The 25,910-nt window shown below is 44.1% G+C and overlaps 1 protein-coding gene and 1 pseudogene across 18 annotated transcripts in view; both read left to right on the top strand.

Moving 5' to 3' along the window:
- Positions 1 to 25,910, top strand: part of LOC126297395 (muscle calcium channel subunit alpha-1-like) — a 1,224,415-nt gene that overhangs the window by 350,113 nt on the left and 848,392 nt on the right. For 12 of the 18 annotated variants that reach the window (XM_049988140.1, XM_049988151.1, XM_049988150.1 and 9 more), the window contains exon 1: positions 25,388 to 25,466. The exons of 3 other annotated variants lie outside the window; for them this stretch is intronic. In XM_049988140.1, the coding sequence (XP_049844097.1) occupies positions 25,403 to 25,466 (64 nt within the window). In that variant the 5' untranslated portion in view covers positions 25,388 to 25,402. Of the gene's footprint in view, positions 1 to 12,837; positions 12,918 to 25,387; positions 25,467 to 25,910 lie in introns of those variants that run through there. 3 more of the 18 variants (XM_049988153.1, XM_049988144.1, XM_049988143.1) reach the window with 2 other exon arrangements.
- LOC126299958 (5S ribosomal RNA) lies at positions 19,913 to 20,030 on the top strand (annotated as a pseudogene).

The raw sequence follows: 25,910 nt of genomic DNA, 5'->3' as shown, positions 1-25,910 counted from the left end.
TAGCAGTACATAATTGAGTTTTACAGGTGCAGGATTTTGTGCACGAACTGACCTATCGATTACCTCCCATAAATGTTCGATGGGATTCATGTCGGGCGATTTGTGTGGCCAGATCATTCGCTCGAATTGTCTAGAATGTTCAACAAAGCAACTGCCCCCTCCCCCCAACCACGCCTAGACATGACTACGTTGAGTGGAAACGCGAAGTCCATGAATGGCTGCAAATGGTCTCCAAGTACCCGAACATTACCATTTCAAGTCAATTATCAATTCAGTTGGACCAGAGAACCCCAGTCCATTACCTGTAAACACAGCTCACACCATTATGGAGCCGCACCAGCTTGCACAGTGCTGGTTGACAGCTTGGGCCCATGGCTCCATACTGTCTGCGCCACACTCGAATCCCACCATCACCTCTTACCGTCTGAAATGGGGACTCATCTAACCAGGCCACGGTTTTCCAGTCGTCTAGGGCCCAACCAAAATGATCAAGACCCTAGAAAAGGCGCTGCAGGCAATGTCGTGCATTTAGCAAAGGCACTCACGTAGGTCGTTTGCTACCATAGACCATTAACGCAAAATTTCGGTGCATTGTCCTAACGGGTACGTTCGCCGTACGTCTCCCACTGATTTCTGCGGTTAGTTTACGCAGTGCTGCACGTCTGTTAACACTGACTAAACTACGGAAACACCGCTGCCCTCGGTCGTTAAGTGAAGGCCGTAGGCCACAGTGTTGTCTGTGGAGAGGTAGTACCTGAAATCTGCTATTCTCGGCCCACTCCTAACACTGTGGATCTTTGAATACCGAATTGCCAAAAGATTTCCGAAATGAAATGCCCCATACGTCTAGCACCAACTACCATTCCACGTTCAAACTCTGTTAATTCCCGTCGTGTGGCCATAATCATGTAGAAAACATTTTCACATGAATCACGTACAAATGACAGTTCCACCAACACACTGCTCTTTTATACTTGTGTAGGCAATAATACCGAAATCTGTAAAAATGAATATCTCTATCCCACGACTTTTGTCACCTTCGTGTATTTTCCCCAGTCCCCAGAGAAGATATTTGCACCAATAAAGCTCCCAAGGCGAACCATTCGACGCCTATGAAGAGGCTGCATCGCCACAACGTTTGAACACGATACCAACTCCCCTCACCGCTGAAAACATAATGGGCACACTGGCACCAGCGAGTTCTGACATCACGACACTCCTCACTCAACTGCACTAAACCTTAACTGGCTTACTTGCCCTGGAAGAAAGTATCATCAAGGCATTCACAGCGCAGCACCAGGCATCTCCTCAACGAATTCATCAGTGGACACCAACTGGACGTAGTCTTCCTTACAGAAGCGCATCTCACGGACTCGACTACTTTCCTAATACGAAACATGCAAGGATATAGAACAGATATACGACGACGGAGAGAGGGTGGAACAGTAATACTCGGCGAAGACAACATCCGCCACCACCGTGAAGAATTGCCACTCCTGCAAATCCTGGAAGCAACAGCAGTTACGCTCCACGTAGCCAACAGAAACATAATCGTAATGGCCGGCTAATCAGCCCCAGAAAAGAAATGATAACGGATGTTCTACATCCACATTCGATTGATTTAACTGTAAGATGAGCTGAACTTAGGTTATAGGTCCTGGGAAACTACCCAGATACTACATTAGAACTTCAGGAAGCCGATATTGTTTATATGGCGGTAGTTAAGAACGTCCACCTAAACTTAAAATTCCGCACAATAAACGATCTGCCTTCCAGTTACAAACCAGTGCTGGAGATAACTAATATTGGAGGCGTCCCAAGCACGCCATCTAGCACAAGGAGTGTCAATTGGGAGCAGTTTTCAAGATATGTCAGCAACAACAAAACGTCGATTCTACCTAAAACATAGACATAGCAATCGACATTCTAACGATAAAATCCAAAGAGCTACCAAACTAGCGGCTACTGAAACTTTCCAACCTGAGCTGCAGTTTGAACCATTCTCACCATTACTGGCCGAATTTCCGACTCAGCGCAGCATCAGCAGCTGAAAAGAACCGTCAGAGGCCAAGATGGACTTTTATTTACGCCCTTGGCCAGGCAAAGCTTCATGCCAATGAATTTGAAACACAAATGACTGCGCCACAGATTAGAGAACGTGAAATCCAAGCGGAAAGGACCGCACTCGCTTGAGAATGGAGGAGTTCCACAACTCGATCGCCCTCGGCATTCCTGCCAAAGTACGGTGAATTATTAAGTCGACCAACATATCGGCTCCAGGAAAGGATCACATACCAATACGGGTGTCGAACACCTTCCACGGAAAGCTCTTGTCGTCCTGACCAGAATAATCGACAACTGCATGATCCGCGAGTACTTTCCAGGAGGGCGGAAGACTGTCAGGACTATTCGTATTTAAGAGGGGAAGAGACTCGGTACTGCCCACAAATTATAGGCCTATTAGCCTATTTCCGACGATTTGGCAAAATTGCGGGAAGAGTGTTGCTGAAGAGGTTAAAATTTCAACTGGTGGACCGTAACTAAATACGACCCGAGCAGTTTGGGTTTCAATCCAAACTGTCTGAGGAAGTTCAGTTACTAAGGACGACTGCTGTATCCTCTCCTGGCCTCGATATCCCTCAGTAGGTCACGAGGATAAAACTCCTACTCGACGGGACTGAAAACTGAGTCAAACTTAATAAAATCACAACGAATGCGAAGATGGTCGCAGAGGTCCTTATCACGAAGAAAAACCCGATTTTACGAACTCACTTCTCGATTTTACACCAGCCGGAGTGAAATACATGGCCATTACTCTGGAGAAAGGACTCCCCTTAACAAGGCACGATATAGAACACACAGTCCACAACAAAAATGATACGAGCGGTCATTCCTTTTTTCACCAGCAGGAATTTAAACCGAGCCACAAAGTTAAGACTGTACAAAGCGATAATTCGACCCACAATATTATATCGTGCAGTATTACTGGGAACAACCTGAGCATCCAATACCAAAAGCCTCAACCGCTGTAGAATAAGTACCTGAAGAGGACAGTTGGCGCTAATACAGGGTGGGGGACCAGAGAGATCCACGAAGAATGACGAGAAACACTCCTCGCAGAGAAAATGAAGGAACGTGTGAACGACTCTTCGCCAGGATCGAGGCCATAGATGACTCGTCCAACAACTGAGCAACGTCCGCAGGGCCGCGCCCTAGCTATGGTAGCGACACCGGATATCGAGCTCCGTAATAGAGGAACCTACCAATTAGGCGTTTTTCCCATCGAAAGAGAGCCCGTTAAAATGTAAAAGAAATTAGCAAAATAATACTATCACCAGTACATCGGTCTGAAGGGTCCAGCTGATCACCCACTGTTCGAATGAAAGTGAATAATAAAGTGAAAACACAGCCCTATAACTATTACACCACAAAAGCAACACAAAAATAGTATCGAACTCTCTAGACTCTAGAAAATTTACAAAATACTCTGCTGAAGAATCTTATTACCAAGCTAGTGAAATGCTTCGTTTTTTCGGCTTCGTATGCGCGCTGACGTGGGCGGTCGGCGGCGTAGAGAGCCTACGCGGACTCCTTCACTGCGTGGCCAGACGCTTAGAGACTCAAACTACATCACGAGAATCCTCAACCTTTACTGAACTCTCACAGTCAAAAATAATGACAGTTCCCTACTTATAATTGGTGTATAGCCAAGTACGTAATAAGCAGCATGAAATGAATTCACTTCCATTTATCCCTCTTGGTACGGTAATTTCTCACTAGCTTCAGTGTAGTGCAGGTATTGAATCGTTCTGTGTAGAAAGACGAAATTACTCGTAAATTTTATACGCAGATCTAGAATGAAAATTAATGTCTAAGAGATGCCAAAATGTCTATGGGTTGTAGTTAAAATACATTCATAAATAAGCACGTTCGTTTTTTTGTAATTAAGATCTTACCATGATGAACTTATTATAAATATTTCTTGTATATGCTACTCTTAGTTTTTGTCAATAAAAAAGCTAAAATTTCTGTATGATTGATAGTTACCTTTTCTTCAATATAGTTCAGTAACACACATCACCACCGTAACACATTTATTAGATATTTTAACATTCGTGACAATCTTATAGTAACTGTATGAAGACAGCATATGTAGAACCAGACCTATGTCCTTACGGCAAAAAGTGCACCTGTTCCTACTGCTAACTTGTTGTAAATTACATGTGGAGTTTTTTGGATTTTGGTTATTTTTGCATCCAGAATGACTGTTGCTCATCACATGCTCTGAGGTGTAGATGTGAAAACTTTTTTAAATACTACACCATATTCCAAAATTTCGGAATACATAGATTCGACACGTGCCTGTAAATGGGCACCATATATCACATTAATTATGATATCGCACTGACGCAAGAGTTGTTTGGGAGAGATAGGTAAGTATTACAACTTACTCTCGTGCGTGTTTTAAAAAGCCAAGGAGAGACGAGATCACGAATTTGAAACAGTTTAAAAAGATATGTGTATTTACTTAAAATGTTGCTATACACGAATACGTAGTACATTCAGAATGATATAAATCTGGCTCGAATTTATACAACACAAAATTCCATAGAGAATGATACCTAAACTGACAGCCCAAACCCAAACCAGTGCACAATACTGTCGTGAATATGAGCAACATATAAGTACACTCGGACAATTTAGGGGGCTGCTTAACAACCTCTGTCAGTTATGCATGTGCACTTAGGTGCTCTTGCCAAAGGCCTTGTCACAGTGGTAACTCTGGTTCCCGTCAGGTGACCGAAGTTAAGCAGTGTCGGATTTGGCTAACACATGGATAGGTGACCGTCCGATCTGACGAATGCTGTTGGTAAGCGGAATGCACTCAGCCCTCGGCAGGCAAATTGAGGAGCTGCTTGACTGAGAAGTAGCGGATCCGGTCACGAAAACTGACAACGGTCGGGAGAGCGATGTGCTGACCACATGCCCCTCCCTATTCCCTCCCACTGACGCCTATGGGCCGAGGACGATGGCGGCGGTCGGTCGGCGCCGTTGGGCCTTCCGACGGAGTATAGTTCTTATTTAGTTGCTCTTGAAATCGAGAGTAGAATCGAAGTGAAACCATACCCATCGAACTCGGCATACTCAACGAGACGCCACGGGGACCAAATTGGACTTACTCTGCGCCCGAAACTACTACTACTACTACTACTACTACTACATCATAGTTTCATTGTACTTGGCTGTATTACATGTGCGACTGATGATTTCACGAAAATAGTATCTACCTCTACGTACAATTATTTTTTAGCGACTGAGCGCTGTACTCTTTTAACCGGTGTTTTCCGTTGCATATTGACGTTTCTTCTTAACCGAGCGAGATGGCGCCGTGGTTAGAACATTTGATTCGCATTCGGGCGGATGACGATTCAAATCCGCGTCCGACCGTACCGATTTAGGTTTTCTGCGATTTCCCTAAATTACTTAAGGCAAATGCTGGTATGGTTCCTTTCAAACGGAATAGCCGATTTCCTTCCCCCTCCTTAACTAATCCGAGCTTGTGCTCCGTCTCTAATAACCTCGTTGCCGACATGACTTTAAACCTCAATCTTCATTTCCTTTCTTTCGCTAAATTTTATTCTGATAAATGCGAACTGTAATTTTGAACTACCACCTCAGTATTACCAATTGTTATTTGATGAAGTAGTTAGTTATTAACAAAAACTGTATGTGTAAGCAGATAGCGTCATGACTTTAACAGTTCCGAAACAGTATTTCACTTTTAAGTATCGTTCTCAGTTAAGATGTTTAAAACAATAAATAAAATGTATGTGATTGCTCAAGAAATCTTTGTGTGTTGGATATGCAATCACAATCTTTCTGTTTGTTAACCTTCTGACACACAGCGTTATACACTTCTCCGTGGTGTCTATGACGCATATAGTATATCAACTGAGTGCGTTTTACATTCTAACAAGTAGACAGCAGTAAATTTAAGCAAGTCTCAGACTTCTAGCTTAGCTGATAAGTCAACGGCGTGGTGCATACTTAAAAATTTTACTTTTTTGTTAACTATAGCGGAAGTTATCAGTTGGATATCCTGTATGACCATAGCAACCCATTGTTTAATTGTTATTTCAGTTTATTGTTAGGTTTGTACTGCCTTAACGGAAAACAGTGAACATGGCTTGTTAAAAATGAAAACTTCCCTGATGCAGCTTCTGGTATATGGAACCCTCCGATCATAAAACTTCCTTGTTCGTTCGCTTGGATAAAACAGATGTGTAGAATTGCTTTTTAGACCGTTCGGTAGTAGACATACATCTTGAAAAGGGCATTTAGAGAAACAATATACGCTCTGAAAGGAATATATTCTAACCGGCGGCTAGCTCAGCTGACGAGAACATTAAAAAAATGCTTGCAGCTTGGGATGTTTTCTCTTCTAACGCAAGATATCGGCCGTGCTGTAGAACATACGCTGTAAATCCGTGTGAATATTCAAAACTTGTATCGCTTCTCTTTATTTCAAACTTAATTTGTTCAATGGATCGGTGAGAATAAGGTCTCAGTTCGTAAAGTTGCATGATTCCATCACTATTTTGTGTTCTTTGTTTATCATGTTGAAAAAGGGATTCGTGTAGACTTGGTGTGTCTCTACCAGTTATTCTTCAAAACTGTCAGTGCCATATTTCATTTGCAAACTCCAGTGCTTATAGTCTCTCATTCATATACCACGCAACTCACGATTTATGGAGGTAATTACTGTACCTGCTGCATCGCAGTAGTGCCACACAACATTAGGAACACCATTTCTTGTCTTCCGTAGTCTAGTAGACGATGGAGATGCTTTCAGGCATACACCGTGGAAACTTTTTAACTGGCGCTGGCTGGTATTTATGGGAAATTTCCTTTCTCCTCCGTAGGTCGCTTAGGGTGCGGAACGTAGGCAAAATGCGCTGTAAGTGCGGGACGGTGACAGCAAAGCGGCTTTTAGGGCAGAGGCGACGAGCGAAAGCGCTTGCTGTGTGCGCGCGCGCGCCAGCGAGCACTCCGCACGCCCAGAGGAATATCGGCCTGTTGCAGCGCACCAGGCTTCCCGTGGCAATAAGCCAGTCGTCTCTAAACAAGTGTCGCGGCAAAGGTCTCTCTCAGTCTCTGCGAAGGCAGGAGAACGAGAAAAAAAGGCAAGCAGTAGCACTACGTATGCATCTATCGGGAAGTTTTTTGCGAGATATATGGAGCAGTGGTCCAGGCTGCGGAACAGCGACGTTGAGATCCATTTCCGGCCAACCTGACGTAGAGTTTCCGTCCATTACCTAAATAAATTCAAGCGAATGACAGGGCTTTTTCAGAGCTATAGGTAATTTCCTCTGCTGTCGTTGTAGAAATGACATGTTGCTCTGCTTCTAATGGAGAGACGTGAAATGCACCATTAAACTTGCAACACCGTGAAGATAGCAACCAACAGACGGAAAATTTGCATGAAGTTTGGTACATATTTGGGTAAGTAAAAAATTAGCATTTCAGAACAACAGCACATACTAATTGGAAATTCGTGGTGAGGTCTTATGGGACCAAACTGCTGAGATCATCGGTCCCTAAGCTTACACACTACTTAACCTAACTTAAACTAACTTACGCTAAGGACGACACACACCCATGCCAGAGGGAAGATTCGAACCTCCGACGGTGGAAGAGTACATAGAAGGTGGGAGTAATACCACCTCTGTTTTGTACATAAATTAAGATTACACAGCGGATTTACTCAATCATAAAGTGCAATTGGACGTTGGTTGATTGTGGGATCGAAGTGTTACATTTTGCATATAGAGAAGAGAAGAAGAAGAAGAAGAAGAAGAAGAAGTCGAAGTCGAAGTCGCTTTCTGACGACGTTATGCCCTCAGTCTGCTGAGCGCTGGGTTCCATGCTTTATTACTCATTTTTCAGCCCGTCGGCCACTCGTATTTCGACAGCTTCCTTTATAACACAATGCCAAAACGACGAGGTCAGCCTTCTGTTCGTGCTTTTTACGCATGGTTCCATGGTAGTTCCTCTCGAATGTCTGAACTGACTCAACCGTGTCATGAGAGGCCCAACAGTTTACCGCGGAAACCAGACCATTGCGTAACTACACGGAAACGCCAAAGAAAGTGGTATAGGCCTGCGTATTCATATTCAGAGACATGTAAACAGGCAGGATACGGCGTTGCGGTCGGCAATGCGTATATATAAGTCAACAAGTGTCTGGCGCAGTTGTTAGATCGGTTACTGCTCATACAATGGCAATTATCAAGATTTAAGTTTGTTTGAAGGTAGCGTTATAGTCGGCGCACGAGCCATGGGACACAGCATCTCCGAGGTAGCGATGAAGTGGATATTTTCCCGTACGACTATTTGACGAGTGTGCCGTGATATAAGGAATCCGGTAAAACATCAATCTCCGACATCACTGCGACCGGAAAAAGATCCTGCAAGAAAGGAATCAACGACAACTGAAGAGAATCGTTCAACGTGGCCCAAGTGCAACCCTTCCCCAAACTGCTGCAGATTTCAGTGCTGGTCCGTCAACAAGTGTCACCATGCGAAACATTCAACGAAACATCATCCATATGGCCGTGCGGAGCTGAAGGCCCATTGGTGTACCCTTGATGACTGCACGACACAAAGCTTTACGCGTCGTCTGGGCCTGTCAACGACGACATTGGACTGTTGATGACTAGAAACATGCTGCCTGGTCGGATGAGTCTCATGTCAAATTGTATCGAGCGGATGGACGTGTACGGGTGTGGAGACCATCTCATGAATCCATGGAATCTGCGAGTCAACAGGGACTGTTCAAGCTGGTGGAGGCTCTGTAATGGTGTGGGGCGTGTGTAGTTGGAATGATATGGGACCACTGATACGTCTAGATACGACTCTGACAGGTGACACAAACGTAAGCATCCTGTCTGGTCACCTGCATCCATGTACAAAGGATCAACGAAGATTGCATCCATTCATGTCCACTTTGCAGTCCGACGGACTTGAGCAATTGGGCTCCAACATTATTCTTCTGAGTTTAAACACTTCCTCTGGCCACCAAACGCGCCAGACATGAACAATATTGAGCATATCTGGGATGCCTTGCAACGTGCTGTTCAGAAGAGATCTCAACCTCCCTCGTATTCTTACGGATTTATGGACAGCCCTGCAGGATTCATGGTGTCTAGCACTACTTCAGACATTATCGAGTCCATGCCGCGTCGTGTTGCGGCACTTCTGCGTGCTGCCAGGGGCCCTACAGGATATTAATCAGTTGTACCAGTTTCTTTGGCTCTTCAGTGTATATTCTCCTTCGTACTCACAACGAACTGTAAGGTATGAACGTTACTTTAACTGCCTTAACTGCCAGAGAACAGCCTAGTAACAATTGGAAACTGAATTATGAGTCCTTTGTACTATTCTTGGTACGGAGAAAGATGACTTGGGGCTCCAAAACCGGGTGTCTACCGTATTTCATGCAAATGCTGTAAGGACGCTTCGGGCAGAGAGTGCTGACAGTCGCAGAAAGTTGCCAGGAGCACAGACGACACACTTAACTCGAGAAATCTGTTGTTGCCGAACACAGCATAGCTACTCAATGAAATATGAACAAACAGTTGATTCACCGGAAAATCTGAAGATCACACGAATAGAATTGCCGAACATCAGCACACCCTACCACTGCATGAGAGACTATGGAGATCTAAGGGTTCACTAACAACATCTTGATACGCTTATGATCATGAACAGTTCATGACTAACTCTCTTATCCTTCCAGCCAAGTACTGGTGATGAGATTTTCAGTACCCCATGAATACATGATCTCTTCAAGAATATGAAAAGAGTCCATATTTTTTACTGAGACTGGGATTTTGTGGCATATGAAAGTACCACTTTGTCTGTCAGTCGTTTGACGGTCTCGTCTGCGAGTACACGCCGAGAAGTACCGTTCGTTCCGTATGACTGCAAACGAAGGTTGCAACGGACCACTAACAGCTACGATTTCCGAAGTCACCGTTGCGCCGCAGACGGGTGTAGATGTGACGACATTTTTTACACGCACATGTGTCGAAAGGTGGATAAGTGACTGACTGTATTCGTGTCTGCTGTCAATCGAAAGGCCCAGACATCAATTCTCAATTATTCTTAGACTGTTTTCTGGCAGTAAACGTAACAGGCGTGGCCCACAGTGCCTTGTGAGTGCAAAGGAAAAGATAACCGTGGCATTGGTCTGGGTTCAGCACTAAATTGTAGGAGGTTCGAGAGGAACAACCACGGAACCATGCGTAGTAAAGCACTGTAGTGATCATAACGATGTTTGGGCTTATGACTGCTTTGCTTTACGCGCCCAGATATTTAAAGGACTTGACTGTGTATAATACTGCATGCGGACATTACAAGTTTGATCTGCCTACACATCTGCATTACCTTACAGTTTTTCACCAGTCATCACACCAGCTATAAATTTTATCTAAGTCGCCTTGTATCTGCCTACAGTCATTCAACTTCGGCCCCTTACCGCGTACCACAGCATCAGCAAATAACCGCAGATTGATGCCCAACCTGTCGACCAAATCATTTATCTATATAGAGAACAACAGTGGTCCTATCACACTTCACTGGGCCACCTCTGACGATACCCTTGTCTGTGTTGAGCACTCGCCGTCGAGGACAACATACTGGGCCCCAATTATTTAAGTCGTCTTCGAGCGACTCACATATCTGTGAAATTACTCCATATGCTTAACAGCCTGCAATTGGGCACTGTGTCAAATGCTTTCCGGATATCTAGAAATAATCAGCCTGTTGCCCTTCATCCATAATTTTCAGTACATCATGTGAGAAAACAGCAAGCTGAGTTTCGCACGAGAGGTGCTTTCTAAAACCGTGCTGATTCGTGGACATTTGCTTCTCAGTTTCTAGGAAGTTTATTATATTCGAACTGGGAATTTACCAGGTGATCAAAAAGTCAGTATAAATTTGAAAACTTAATAAATCACGGAATAATGTAGATAGAGAGGTAAAAAATTGACACACGTGCTTAAAATGACATGGGGTTTTATTAGAACAAAAAAACCACCCCATATTGCTAGACGCGTGAAAGATCTCTTGCGCGCGTCGTTTGGTGGCGATCGTGTGCTCAGCCGCCACTTTCGTCATGCTTGGCCTCACAGATCCCCGTGCGATTATTGGCTTTAGGGTTACCTGAAGTCGCAAGTTTATCGTGATCGATCGACATCTCTAGGGATGCTGAAAGACAACATCCGACACCAATGCCTCACCGTAACTCCGGACATGCTTTGCAGTGCTGTTCACGACATTATTCCTCGACTACAGCTATTGTTGAGGAATGATGGTGGACATATTGAGCATTTCCTGTAAAGAACATCGTCTTTGCTTTGTCTTACTTTGTTATGCTAATTATTGCTATTCTGACCAGATGAAGCACCATCTGTCGGACATTTTTTGAACGTTTGTATTTACTTGGTTCTAATAAAACCCCATGTCATTCCAAGCATGTGTGTCAATTTGTACCTCTCTATCTACATTATTCCGTGATTTATTCACTTTTCAAATTTATACTTACTTTTTGATCACCTGGTATTCGAAGATTCTGCAGCAAACCGAAGTTAGGGATATTGGTCTGTAATTTTGGGGGTCCTTTCTTTACCCTTTTTATACAAAGGAGTGACCTGCTCCTTTTTCCAGCCAATCGATAAGAGCTGACGGTAGGGTTTGAGTGTGGTGCAGACCGCACGAAGCCCTTCAACTTAACCGATTATTGACCATTTGCAGCCATTCCTGGACTTCAAGTTCCGAAACGACGATGGTATTTTTATTGATGACAAACGATCCACGTCACCGGGCCTCAATTGCTCGCGATTGGCTCGAACGTTCTGGAGAGTTCGAGCGAATGATTTTGCCACCCAGATAGCCCGGCACGAATCAGTTCGTGCACAGTATCCTGCACCGGAAAGACTTGCGCAGTTACGGACAGCTACAGAGGCAGTACGAATCTATATTTCTACAGAGGACTTTGATTCGTTGCAGTCCACGCGAGGTCGAGTTGCTGGCAGGAGGTGGTCCGACTCAATATCGCACAATTTTTGTCTCCTCGGTATAGGTTCTACGTATTACATCGTGTCTGTATACTACGTTACGCGGGATAAGCCGAGCGGTCTAGGGCGCTGCAGTCACGGACTGTGCGGCTGATCCCGGCGGAGGTTCGAGACCTCCCTCGGGCACGGGTGTGTGTGTTTGTCATTAGGATCATTTAGGTTAAGTAGTGTGTAAGCTTAGGGACTAATGACCTTAGCAGTTAAGTCCCATAAGATTTGACACAGATTTGAACATTTTACTACGTTACGAAGGATTGCTACTGATATTGTTAGGGATGCTACGCATTACGTCTTTCGTCACTGGGGATGACTACTTAGTAAAGCACGTTTGTGAGCTGCGGGCCGAGATGTTGTGAATTCGCCCTCGTACTAGCTGTCCACTATGACTCCGGAAGTGTCCCGTACTCGGCTCCGGACCAGAGGCGTAGGAGATGGACGATTCCCGCGGGAGCGCCTCCATTGCCCTCGCATTAGGGGGTCAGCTTATCGATCGGGGGAGCCGTTCGGAGCATCGGCTATCCTGTGGGATCCCGGTAGGATCTGTGTGGCGGGTGGCGAGCGTGTCGATATAGGAGGCCGGCGGCCGCGGAGGAGCGCCGCACCACGCGCCTCTCGTCTGCGCGGCCGGCGGCTGCGCGCGCACGGTGGGTGTGGCCGCCCGCCGGCCGGAGACCGGCGCGCTCCGCCACCGCCAAAGAACACCAGTCATGCACGAACATGAGACGAGGTAGTAGCGGACTTGTGCTACCGCCATGGACGCCGCCTTCCATTCCCCAGGTGAGTCCTCCGGCACGCTCCCCGCTGCCTGCGCGCCCCTTCCGACGGCGGTGACTGGAGGGTAGGAAGGTGTCCCGCGCGCACCCGCCTCTCGGCCGCTGCGCCGGCGTGACCTGCGCGCTGCCCGCTGGCCGTTGCCGTCGGGTCGCTGTCTTCCCGCCACCGGCTCCGAGAAAAGCCGCACTTCCGTTCTCTATCGAAGAAGCGGAACGAAATTCTACATCCGATTCAAATTTCGTGAAATGAACGTTCGATTTACCCGTAAGTAATTTCGAGCCCGAGTCCGTCGTCAGATAGGACCGTAAATTTCTCATCCGACTCTTACGTTCTTTTTCCTGTGCTGTGAAATTTACCCACACAAAATATGAAATACGAGGGAGACTTGGATGCTTTAATAGGCATGCAACTCTTTTTCCTCATATTTTAATTGCAACGGGGCGCACAACGTAAATAATTTTTTTGAATTATTGTTTGTTTTTTTTTTAAATATGCTAATCCAATCTACGATAGTCACTGCGACAATTGTCATTCGAGAAGCTCACTCTTCCGTCGCCCCATTACGTCAATGGAATAGGCAGAGCTACTAATATTCAAACAAAGTATATATTCTCTTGTGTTAATATGGACCTAGGCCCGCTAATAATAACGACAAAACGAGTCATTCGTACGAGGAAATTTAACAGATTGCTATGTTTATTTTTCTAAGTTTTTATTTTCTTTGTTACGATTCGAAGCGGACACCTAGTTCTTCAGCCAATACGATTAAAATTTTCGTGTTCGCTGCCTCTCTGTAACGAGAATCTGTTAATTCGTCACAGCACCTGTAAAACTTCGCTGTGTGTCTCGGTAAAGCATTGTATCAGTTTTCTTTTGAGTCTTCCGACATACATAATAACCAGCATGCCACTTGAGATTGCTTTCCCGCTTATTTACATCTTTTTATATGACTCGTGCTTGGCGTCGCTTAAAATTATTGTGCTCGCATAAACTCCGATTAGAGACGTCTTTGCAATACAATGTTCGATTTCAAAGGGATATATTGCTGTAGCTAATCCTGCTATTCGTACTTGGCGCGTTTTAGTTTGAGAATACAATTCATATTTTCGTTAAAAATAGTTTTTTTATATATTACTAACTCTTCGGCAACTACTGTTCTTGTATTACGAAACGTGGAAGAACTCCCCACATATTGCACATTTACAAACTGTGCTTTGGTACGAAGTTAGTAATATTACAAGACATGTCAAAGAAACACGTGGTATACGATGCACTCGCCAAACACTAGCAAAATGTCAAACTTACGCCGTTTTCAATAATGCCATATTTTTGGGAGTGATGGTTAGCTTTTTCTGGACATCCTGTTTCGTAATGCAGTTTCACGCAAAACATACGAACATGGAATATTGCTATAATACCTTAAGAATGTAGAGTCGGCTTAACATCTGTAAGTTGTCGTGCATCAACGTAATCGAAAATCTATTATGAGTAACATTTTAAATATGAGCCTCGATTTTTTGGCGTTCGTTAATCCTTGTTATTCTTACGCATCTGAGATTCTTTTGGTTATAGTTATTTACTTGCTAATCGCTCGAACGTGCATTAGGGGCAGCCTTAGTTACATCAAAGCAGGTTTGTTTGCCGTTACGGTTAGAATTCCCCAATAAATTAAAATACGATTGAAGTGAGTGGCGTTGTGAAGTCTGGCTGCTCATATTCTTGGCTGGGAGAGCACCGGATACACTTGCCCGAAAACTTCAGTACTTATCATGTGTTTCCCAACGCTCACATGTGTGAATGCAGTCCTTACTTTCAAATTATTTTAAATCTGATCCGTCATATACTACAAAACAAACATGTGTGAACGTTGCTGAATTACTCTTCGCTGAATACTGTTTACTCTCACTAAATCTAAACGTTTTGCCCCTCCATTAGCGACCTCAATTCAATCGGAAATACAGCTTTGAGGGAAAAACTGACATTAACCACAATGCTGATCAAACAATAACAAACGCAACTTGACAACTGTAGCAGTGGCACCGATACTTCAGTTCAGCCACAGTTTTGTGCTATCAGAATGCTGTAGGCTGCAATCCAAGCAGGTTTCAGGTCGTAGATGGGGGTAATGGTGGTAAGACTTTCGTTAGAAATTTTATGTAAACGCAAACAATTGCGCGTATCGCGTGTTAATGAAAGTAGGTAAAAAGTTGTTAATTGCAAATTTGATGCATGACACCGATATGCTGTTCTCTGAAAGAGTAAGCGGGATTTAGTCTCATTTTATCTGCATCTTACGTTTTCTAACTGAGCAAATGTAAGGTGGTAAATCCACAGTTAGGTAACTCTCGCGCCTCTCGTCGCTTTCAAACCAAGAACTAGAATTCATTCCCATGTACACGTTTCAGTTAATATTTTGGGAAGTGTGTTCTTTCCTTATGAGCCAACATCATGAAAGTACGCCAATCGTTCAGCAATTTTGTGACGATGGCGAAAATAAATTTTACGTAATATTGAGACTAGTAAGTAATCGTTTAGGTTAAGTTGATGGACAGGTGTATTTACCACATGTTTCTTCTCAGGCTCTTGCAAGTTGCGTTGTTCAAAATATTAACGATAGATAGCATTAACGTTATCCAGTCACAACCTTATCCTGTCGCAATATGGTTGGCGACACACAGTGTTTCCTAATACTTCCCAGATACGTAACACAACAAGAGAAGCACGAATTATTCGAATGATACTTATAGATAATCAAGGAGTATTTGAAGCATTTAATATGCGTAAGCAATAACCATTATTACATGCAAATAAAGTCCTAAAGCTATCTTGTGTAAAAAAAGAATTCTTGGAAAGATACTGACAGACATCTTAGATCTCAAGCAAACTACCACTCCCTGTATTGATTAAAAAAACTGAAAATTGTTTTTTTTCTTTGTAGTAGAGTTTTATGCTTTTGGGGGAAATTTCCCGATGTTTATTGTGTCGTACACCTTACTCAGCTCAACAAAGGCAGCACCGATGACGAGACCTTTCTTGACGCCTAACTCAGTATGCTGCGTAAGATTCAAAACGCTCTACGCAAGACAGCTCAGGTCGGGAACCGGCTTACTCTCTAATGGGCTTATCTTCGGTGAGATGAGTGGGCTGGCTCACTAGAGCAGCTTGAATAAAGGGCACAGCAAAAATATTTGGCTGAAAATTTTTCGGATCATCTGGCGAGTTTCCGGGCTTTATTATAAGGGTTTTTTTAAGTTTGTCTGGAGAGCTTCGGAGTGTTAAACATTTCTAGGCAATTGTTGGACGTTTGGCTCAGCCAGTCGATGTTTCTTTCACCAAGCCCTTTTAGCAGTTCTACACGTGCGTTGTCTACCCCAACAGCTTTGCTATCTTTCAGACCTCGGATTCCGCGATTTCTTCAGTTGTGATAGGATGGCTGATGCTGTCAGTTTGTGTGTCACGTTCAACCTTTAGTCGTTTCTCGCTGCACTCCCAATGAGCAGAAGTTAAAGGGCGATTTTATTTGCAGTGACGTTACTAAATAATGCACGATCTCATAGGTCGTTATGGATTACTGTTGAGCTATTCAAGTTTTTCAGAGAAGAAATTCAAATTACAACAAGGTTTTAATACACGATTATTCTTTGCGTGGACTTCCAACAAAGGCTACAGAAAGAGGTGCAGTCTCCATCCTTCATCGCGCGGGAAGTAACTCGTAAAATTCCAAGAACCTGTGTTATCAGAAAGATTATATCCACCCTTCGAGCTTTATTATATCTTCCACGTAAGGTATGTGAGGTTGTGGTAAGAAGAAATAATGAACAAGTAGAGGCATACAGAGAGTCATGTTATAATTCCAAATGAAAGTGTTACGGGCTCGTAGTTTCTTCACGTGGTAGGTCCTGCGTTTTTTTAACGTGGTCGGAGGTGCAAATTCCTGCTTGAAATTTCGTGTGCTGCTGTGGTAGATGTTGTTATTTTTTTGGGGAAGGAGACCAGACAGCGAGGTCATCGGTCTCATAGCGTTAGGGAAGGATGGGGAAGGAAGTCGGCCGTGCCCTTTGAAAGGAACCATCCCGGTATTTGCCTGGAGCAAGTTAGGGACATCACGGAAAACCTAAATCAGGATGGCCGGACGCGGGATTGAACCGTCGTCCTCCCGAATGCGAGTCCAGTGTCGCTGTGGTAGACTTCATTCAGTCTGAGGGATGATGTACAAAGACTGTCAGACTCCAAACCCATGTAACAACAATAATAATAATAATGATGATGATGATGATGATGATGATGATGATAGTAGTGGTAGTAGTAGTAGTAGTAGTAGTAGTAGTAGAACCATGTTTAAATACAACGGCTCATCTACTCAGGATATAATCGAATGAAAATATTTGGTTATAGTACTCCAATGTGTACCCTAAACACAACTTTTGCGTAGACTAGTAAGAGAAGTGTACTTTGTATCATTTACAGAGAGTGTCGATCTATCGTTACAGCTAACTTGTATATATAACATATGTTTCTAGCAGCAAAAGAGGTTGTACTTGCAGCTGTCAGATCGATTCAAGTTTGTCTATAGCTCTTTCTAGTAACATCTTACGACCACCAAGAAATTTTCTTCTTTCCGTAAATGAAATAATCTCTGTAATCATCGAACTTTATAGCAAAGCAACAATAGTCTCTCACTATTCTAACCCCAGAACAGGACAACATTTACTTAGAGAAACAGTAAAAGGCTTCAATCCTGCATAATTTGCTTGTTTTATCATCCATCCGTAAGTTTACTTGCTAGCGGCTGTATATATTAGTTCTACAATATTGCGTTTACAACCCCTAATGTTCTTAAACGACACTTTAATTTCCTAGGTTAATAATAATTCCAACTAGAACAGCTTTCCAGCGGCCCACATAATGAACCGATTTCAACAAGCTCTCCTCTCTTCCCACTTTCACAGCAGTGGTTAGCATACTGGACTCGCATTCAGGAGGACGGTGGTTCAGATCTCTGTCCGACCATGTTAATTTTGGTTTCCCGTGATTACACTAAATCTCTCCAAGCAAATGCGGGGATGGTCCCTTTGAAAGTGAACGGCCGATTTCATTCTCCATCCATGAAACATTCAGTAGTTGGTGTGTAAATGAAGAATTGCCATCGTTCTGAAGGGAAAGAGTAATGACTTTATTTTAACAGAATACCTAACATCATTTCGTATTTTTATTGTCCGTACCGTACATGCTAAAATCTATAGCGAAATTTCTTTTTTATGAAATCAGTCTTTGTGGCTAATTCAAACACTTGATTATTACCCTCATGATTCTTTAATTATGTTCTAAGCATCCTCAATGACCGGTAACACGTTTAGCCTGTTTCAGTGCAATACAAATATAAGCAGAATATAATGTCAAAGAGAGGATGATTTTCTTCATATCTATTGTCTGCATTATTTCTAGTCATATATTATAAGCCACATAGAAGGATACGAAACGAAACCCGTATGGACGACAAACTGTTTTGAAGTAGTAGCATCTAGTCTTAGTGTTGTGTTAACTTTATTTCTTTAAGCCATAACTCGTTTCAGTGTGTCTTTTGGTAGTTTAAATCCTATGAGAATGTTTAATGTGAATGATGTACACTTGGGCTCCAAAATAGTGTTAATTAGCGTGGTTAGCTACTAGTTTCGAATAAAAGGGGCCAACTGACGTTCTGTATAAATCACATTAGTGTAAGAATTCCTACTATTCATTATACTGTAGTTACGAACAAGTGGCACAAATTTTTGTTCCTTCTGAGGTAAAAATTATTGGTCGAACAGCGTTGTAGGCTATAATGCAACACTTACGAAGTAACACGTTGTACTGCTCATTTATAAAATTATAAAACACTCAATCACTCTAGTATAATGTAGCTCCTGCACTTTTACAGAAAAGTGGAGCTTGTGTTTAAATGCGCCACCTATAACTGAGCTTACCAAGACAAACGAGCGTGTACTGTAGTCAAATTGTGCATTATTCAAATGAAACTTTCACACAGAATATAAATTATCAAAATTTGAAGGGAAAGTGTCCAAATATTGTCACGATTTAAACAAATTAAGTTAAACAAATTTTGTTGCTTGTAGAGATTTGGCCGGCCGAAGTGGCCGAGCGATTCTCGGCGCTTCAGTTAGGAACCACGCGACCGTTACGGTCGCAGGTTCGAGTCCTGCCTCGGGCATGGATGTGTGTGATGTCCTTAGGTTAGTTAGGTTTAACTGGTTCGATGGCCTCAGATGTTAAGTCCCTAGTGCTCAGAGCCATTTGAACCATTTGTGGTGATTTCAGTACAACCTACGTTCCATTACAGTCACCCAATCCCTTAGTCTACAATGGACAAATCTCGGTTATTCATGTGACAAATTCTGCTCTCTACTTGGCTGAAAATATGCAGTGTATCATCTACAGGACGAGTCCGGAATCCTCTGACAAAATTTAGGAGCGTGTCAGGGAAATTTTCTCATTGTTTCAAAATAAGAGTCTATTCGGTCTGTTAACTGAATTACCCTTCTCTCTATAAGAATTCCGTCACAAGAGTGAAGAAGCCTGTAATGTGCAATCACCAAAACGCGCAACATAAAACTCTTTGTCGCAGGCGCCTATCTGACGCTGCAAAGGTACTGTAATGTAGTTTCTGTCGCCGCCGGAACAGCAAGATCGCTTTTCCACGGCATTGAATGTATTCGCAATTGCGAATATGGACAGCCATCAGCTGTATAATGGAATGACAACAGTGAAAATTCGTGCCGGCCCGGGACTCCAACTCGAATTTTCCGCTTATCGCGAGCGGTCTTCTTACCATTGGGCTATCCGTGCACGACACACAGCCAGACATGTCGTCAACCATCCTTCTACATCGTGAGCTCGTACATCCATTATGTATATTCCCGTACAGGTCAGGCATTATACTTACTCCATTCGACATCCATCCATGTCCAAAGGAATTTTGGATCGTAATTCACAATAACACAGCCAACGGCCTTGCCACAGTGTTAACACCGGTTCCCGTCAGATCACCGAAGTTAAGCGCTGTCGGGCTGGGCTAACACTTGCATGGGTGACCATCCGGTCTGCCCAGAGCAGTTGGCAAGCGGGGTGCACTCAGCCCTTGTGAGGCAAACTGAGGAGCTACTTGATTGAGAAGTAGCTGCTCCGGTCTCGGAAACTGACCTACAACCGGGAGAGCGGTGTGGTGACTACATGCCACTCCATACCCGCATCCAGTGACGCTTGTGGGCTGAGGATGACGCGGCGGCCAGTCGGTACCTTTGGGCCTTCATGGCACTGCAGGCACTGCACTATCGTACTTTTCCACTGCCGTTAGTGAACTGGAGATAGTCACATCGGCCGACGCTTCATCAAGTGAACCTATTCATACTGTTGCGTATTACTGTTAACGTAGAACTAACACTACCTGAGAAACGAATCCGAAACGGAACCAAGTCGTACCGAAGGTAAGCAATATGGCGAAGAGTAAAAAGTGGGCATCACAGTTGTCTACAGCAAATATTAGTCGACCACAATATTATTGCACCTGGGAGAAGACGGCTCTTCAGGCGGCTTATCGTGATTATTTCACGAGGACACGTTGAACCATCTGCTGGTATTAGCACAGCTGTCTTGCAATCACAATGCGTTTATGTTTTTCTTAGTAGCCGCCGTACTTCATTGCTCTAACGTGCCCACTCGTTATCGACAACGGGCACGGGAGGTCAAGTACAATAACATTGTGGTCGGGTAATCCTGCGAGTGAAACGAACAAGTTTGTTTCCAAACAAGACGCCTAACACATACCGTCGATATCTGCACTATTGTACAGATATTTTCATTGTACTACAGATTCAAAGATAAAATAGGGGTAAGAAAACGAATTAACAGCAGAATATTTAGCAGACTTCGTCCGATATAAAATCATCTCTAAGGGAATTCGTCTGACGCAGTTATCACATTCGTTTTCAGCCCGTCATAAAACTATACCCTATCTTAAAAAGGATTTCCAACCCTTACGATAATTATTTAAAAAAAAGGTCTAGCACGAAACTCAAAAATGCTTTATACGAACTTTCACAGAATTACATCACTTTTAAAAGTCTAAGCTAACGAATTTGTTTACAGTACAGAGTCCATGCTCGGACGGGGTTCGAGCAGAATGACATAAGGAGAAATAATAATCTTGAGGTGGTGGAGATTTGTTCCCGCAATAAAATCTAATGAACACGCTGTTACTTTTATGGAATGGACATTAAGCTTCATTACATTTGCGAATTGGGAAGCACTTTGTATGTCGTTCGTTGTTGTTGATATAACAGGGTCATAAATAACCTAGAATTACGGGAATTCATACTCGAATTCCAGAAAAGTAAAGAAAAACGTTGGTATTTATTAATGGTGCCGGTATTAATGTCAAGGCTTTAAAGCATTCAGTAGTCATAACTATCCACCAGAGACCGAGAGGCATTTATTCCTAAATACTCTGAAAATATCACTAAATTCAGCCGTGGTACGGACGGTTCTTGTAGTCATGCAGGAGGAGGAGATCAGCGTTTAACGTCCGTCTGCAATGGGTCATTAGCGACGGAGCACAAGCTCGGATTAGGGAAGAATGGGGAAGGAAATCGGCAGTGCCCTTTCGAAGGAACCATCCCTGCATTTGCCTGAAACGATTTAGGAAAATCAAGGAAAACCTAAATCAGGATGGTCGGACGTGGGTTTGAACCGTCGTCCTCCCGAATGCGAGTCCACTATGCTAACGACTGTGCCACCTCACTCGGTTTGATTCTTATTAACGTTTAAAAAGTCCCGAAATGAGGTAGATGACGTTGAGACATGAGGCTGCAAATGTCGGGAAATACCTATAAAGTGGATGACAAACGTTGAACGTGTGACGTCACCAGCTGACGTACTTTGCCATAGGTGCAGCGGTTGGGCTTGTCGGTGCTACCCTCGCCGATAGGGGGCAGGGCTGCACATCGCTCCCCTAGGCTTCTTTTTGTGAACGTGATGTATGTTACAAAATGATTGTCCTCGGTGTAACCGAGCAAAACCTGTTCTCATTTTGTGTTTCTTTCCTTTTGTCCCTTCATTTTTTTACGGACTTTATTCAGTAAAAAAGCGTATGTCATGTACAGGTAGCGACCCAGGTCGGAAGTGTATACTTAGTTACTTACGCCGCAATACCCAAGATTTGGGGTGTACTGTACATCGCAATAAAAAAAATGGAGGCCGCGAGATCGGTAAGTAGTAAATCTTACCTCAGTGTAAATACATAGCGTCTGACCCACTGAAAAAAAATACTGCCTGCCATATGTAAGGCTCGAATCCAAAGAACTATGTGCTTGAGCCGCACCCGTAGGGACGTGCGGCGACGTATGTCACCTGGAGACATCACATGTTCAACAATTGTCATCCACCTTTGGGGTATTTCCCGACATTTGCGACCCCGCAGTTCTTACACCGAATTTCTGTCGATTTCGTCCGCCTGATAAGCTGGATGGTAAAGTGCTTGCCTCCCATGCAGCGGGCCCGGATTCGATTCCCGGCCGCGTTGGAGATTTTCTGCGCTCGTGGACTGTGTGTTGTGTTGTCCTCATCCTCATTTCATCCTCATCACCGGCACGCGAGTCGCCCGATGTGGCGTCGACTGCAGTAAGACTCTCACTCGGTGGCCGAACTTCACCGGATGGGGCCTCCTGGGCAGCAATGCCATACTATCATTTAATTTCATTCTGTTGATTTCGTTTATCAGGACACTCGAGAATGGTACAAGACTGAAACTGTACAATAATACGACAGATAAAGAAAAACCGGACAAATGCGAGAGGGTTTCTCGCTGTGAGGGTTCCGTACTAAGGCAATTACGTAAATGAATAACACCAATTTGGTGTGGCACAGTGGCCTAGAGAGCCTCTTCTACGTCGTCGACGTGCGCCACCCTAGCCTACCGCGGTCACAATTACCCAACGGGGGAAAAAGGACGTATAATTTGATGTGGAATCCGGAACCACATGATCTTTCTGGCGACTCCTCATATCTTCGAGAGATGAAGGCTAGGTTCAAAAGAAGACTGAAAGATGCATGCTGAAAGGAACGCTTGAACAAATTAAAATATACTGAGTCTCTGAAATGCTGATATAATTGATTGAGAGTCCAGTGTGCCCCGCAAGCTGTTCTTTCGTAGTAGCTCAGAGACTGGCCCACCTGGTTTCGTACTATTCACGTACATCCTCAAGTGTATTTAAGGTCTAATGTCCCATTTTATCTAAATGGCTTAATGCGTATTCTAAAGCTCCATGAGGAGCACTAACTGATGGAACTACCAACGGCATTCCAACTGGCTTTATTAATTTTAAAAAGCATTGGTGCCTGCAGCAGTTAGTCCTCCTCATTCTACCGTAGAACATGCATTAAGCCGTTTAGATAATATGAGACATTAGACCTGAAATATACTGGAGGATGTACATGCATGGTACGAAACTTGGCTCAAATGGCTCTGAGCACTATGTGACTTAACTTCTGAGGTCATCAGTCGCCTAGAACTTAGAACTAATTAAACCTAACTAACCTAAGGGCATCACACACATCCATGCCCGAGGCCGGGTTCGAACCTGCGATCGTAGCGGTCGCTCGGCTCCAGACTGCAGCGCCTGGAACCGCACGGCCACTACGACCGGCGGTACGAAACTCTGCCAGTCAGATTATTAGTTTAACAGTTTCACTGAGAAATTGTACATCACGCGTTTTCCTGGTCTCTCTTGAAACGGTCTGTACTCACAAAAGGAAAAATCCAAGTGCTTCAAGGTCCGAGGAAGATATTACACAGGCAGTAAAAAGTGTTACAGGCAGATCCTCTCGATCAAGTGTCACCAATGTGCTACATAGCTTCACGAAGCGTGTGTGGCTGCAAAAGGGCGCGAAATGTTTACTAGTGGTAAATGCTAGTGATTTTGACACTGAAATACACTGGATGGAATGGCCTCTTTACTCAGCGGAACAGCCCCACCATTTCTATAAATTATCATTTCTGCCTTCCTCAGATGTTTCTTTAATCCATTGGCTTGTATAGATGGCTCACGGCCGGCCACAGGTTTCAAGACCTTCGTTACATTGCCGGCTGTCAGACAAGCCGAGCAGCTGTAGCTGCTTCTTAGTCTTTCTTCTTCTCCGTTAAAGATAGCATGACATGTTACATACCATTGGTGAACTGAGAAATAGAGATATTGTGGATAACAAACTAGATTTCTTTCGAAATTTTTCGAGTTACAAGCAATCCTCCCATCCCCCCTCCTTAGTCCCATCAATTGTGTAGTGTGCAAAATAAGGAAGAAGAAAACTGAAACAAAGCACGAGTGTGAGAAATGTCTAGTGGCGTTGCACATGTCTGTCTGTTCGCATTCAGTACAGGAATAAAAACTTTGAAAAAAGTATTACCTTCATTAATCATCACTTTAAAAAATAGTGCGATAGATTTATAAAGAACTCGTATCAGAAAAATTATGTAATATTGATAAAAGTGTGTAACACAGAATATGCCAACTTTGGTAAATTTAAATAGTAAGTGTAGGGCCGATTATGGAGAAAAATACTAGTAAGTCAATAGGTTAATACTTCGTTCATGTAAACGAATTTCGACATTTTATATACTCAAATGCATTCACAATTAACGTACCGTAACTGTATCACATTGACAATTTTTTTTATAAATTTCGTGTCATATTTTATACAGCTTACAGTCGAAACGAGTGGAATAGTATCGCTGTATCCTATGTGACACAAATTTGAACTCGATACCTCTACCCGTTCCCGAGAAAAAGGGGTTAGACGAACGACAAAATTATCCTATAACGTTGACGTGTTCACCGGTCGAGATACAGAACGTTAAAATAGCGTGTGCAGATTCGAATTCAGGTATTCGTGTTCGCGCTGCGACGAGAAGCTACAGTCCGGCGTGGAGTTGCGCGAACTGTCCGCCTGTGGGCGCTCTCTTTGAAGGCCGGAGAGCGGCGGGCTCGCTCGCAGCAAAGGGCGCGCGCGTCGTGCGTCGTGCGTGGGGTCAGGAACGCGCGACGGCGCACTGCCGGCCCAGATCATTACGGTGGCGCTGACCGACTTCCCGCGGAGACGCGCCGGCCACGGCGCGCTGATCGTTATCCTCGGCGCCGGTTCGAGTCTCGGTCCGTAAAACGAGGTCGTTAACCCTGCGCACGTGGTGGTGTTTATAGCGCCCTCTGGCTGCATCCCCGGCCGCTTCGATTTTGCGCGGTGGCGGCGGTGCTGCCGGCGGAGGCTGCGGCTGCGGCGGCAGCGCAGCGGGCGCGGGCCGCCGGTTAGGTGTGGCCATGTAATTTTAGTGCTCCTCTCGGCCGTCGTCGTCGCTGCTATTTCCGGACCGTTTTGATGGGACAGACAAGTCGTCCGACGGCGTCACTCTCCTGACTATTCCGAGCCGGCGTCACTCACCCCTGATGGATCCTGGCTGGCTTTTGACGCTGCCCACGATTTCGGCGCAGTTCACCAAGACGCACCCGGGTAAGTGGAGTAGGCCTACCTGTTCTGAGGCCACCTACTTCGCTAGTACCCGTCGCCCTCCACCAGTAGACTGGCAGAATACATAGTGGTCACTATCGACCACATCTCTCGTATATTTCTCGTATACTATAATAAGCCACGTCTATTCAGTTTCCGCCTACCTCCGTATAAATCGTCCCCTTTTATATCTGACTGCAACTGCCGATGCTTCGTATCGCTACAGTTACTGATCGAAGAATTGCAAGTTCTGTGCCAGTTTCAGTTTTTAGTGCATCGCTCCTGGCGTTTACATTTCATGTGCACTACGTACCAAACTGATAATGATTCTAATTTTTAAATTAGCTTTTGCTCGGAACCTATTAGTAACAAGTTCAGTAACAATTGCACACTCCTGGTTAAAAAAATAGTAAAGAAAAGAATAGAAAAGAAAAAGAAAAGTAACTT

The sequence above is a fragment of the Schistocerca gregaria genome, chromosome X, assembly GCF_023897955.1.
Source record: "Schistocerca gregaria isolate iqSchGreg1 chromosome X, iqSchGreg1.2, whole genome shotgun sequence".
In the NCBI taxonomy this organism is placed as follows: domain Eukaryota; kingdom Metazoa; phylum Arthropoda; class Insecta; order Orthoptera; family Acrididae; genus Schistocerca; species Schistocerca gregaria.
This window is presented reverse-complemented; position numbering and strand designations above follow the sequence as displayed.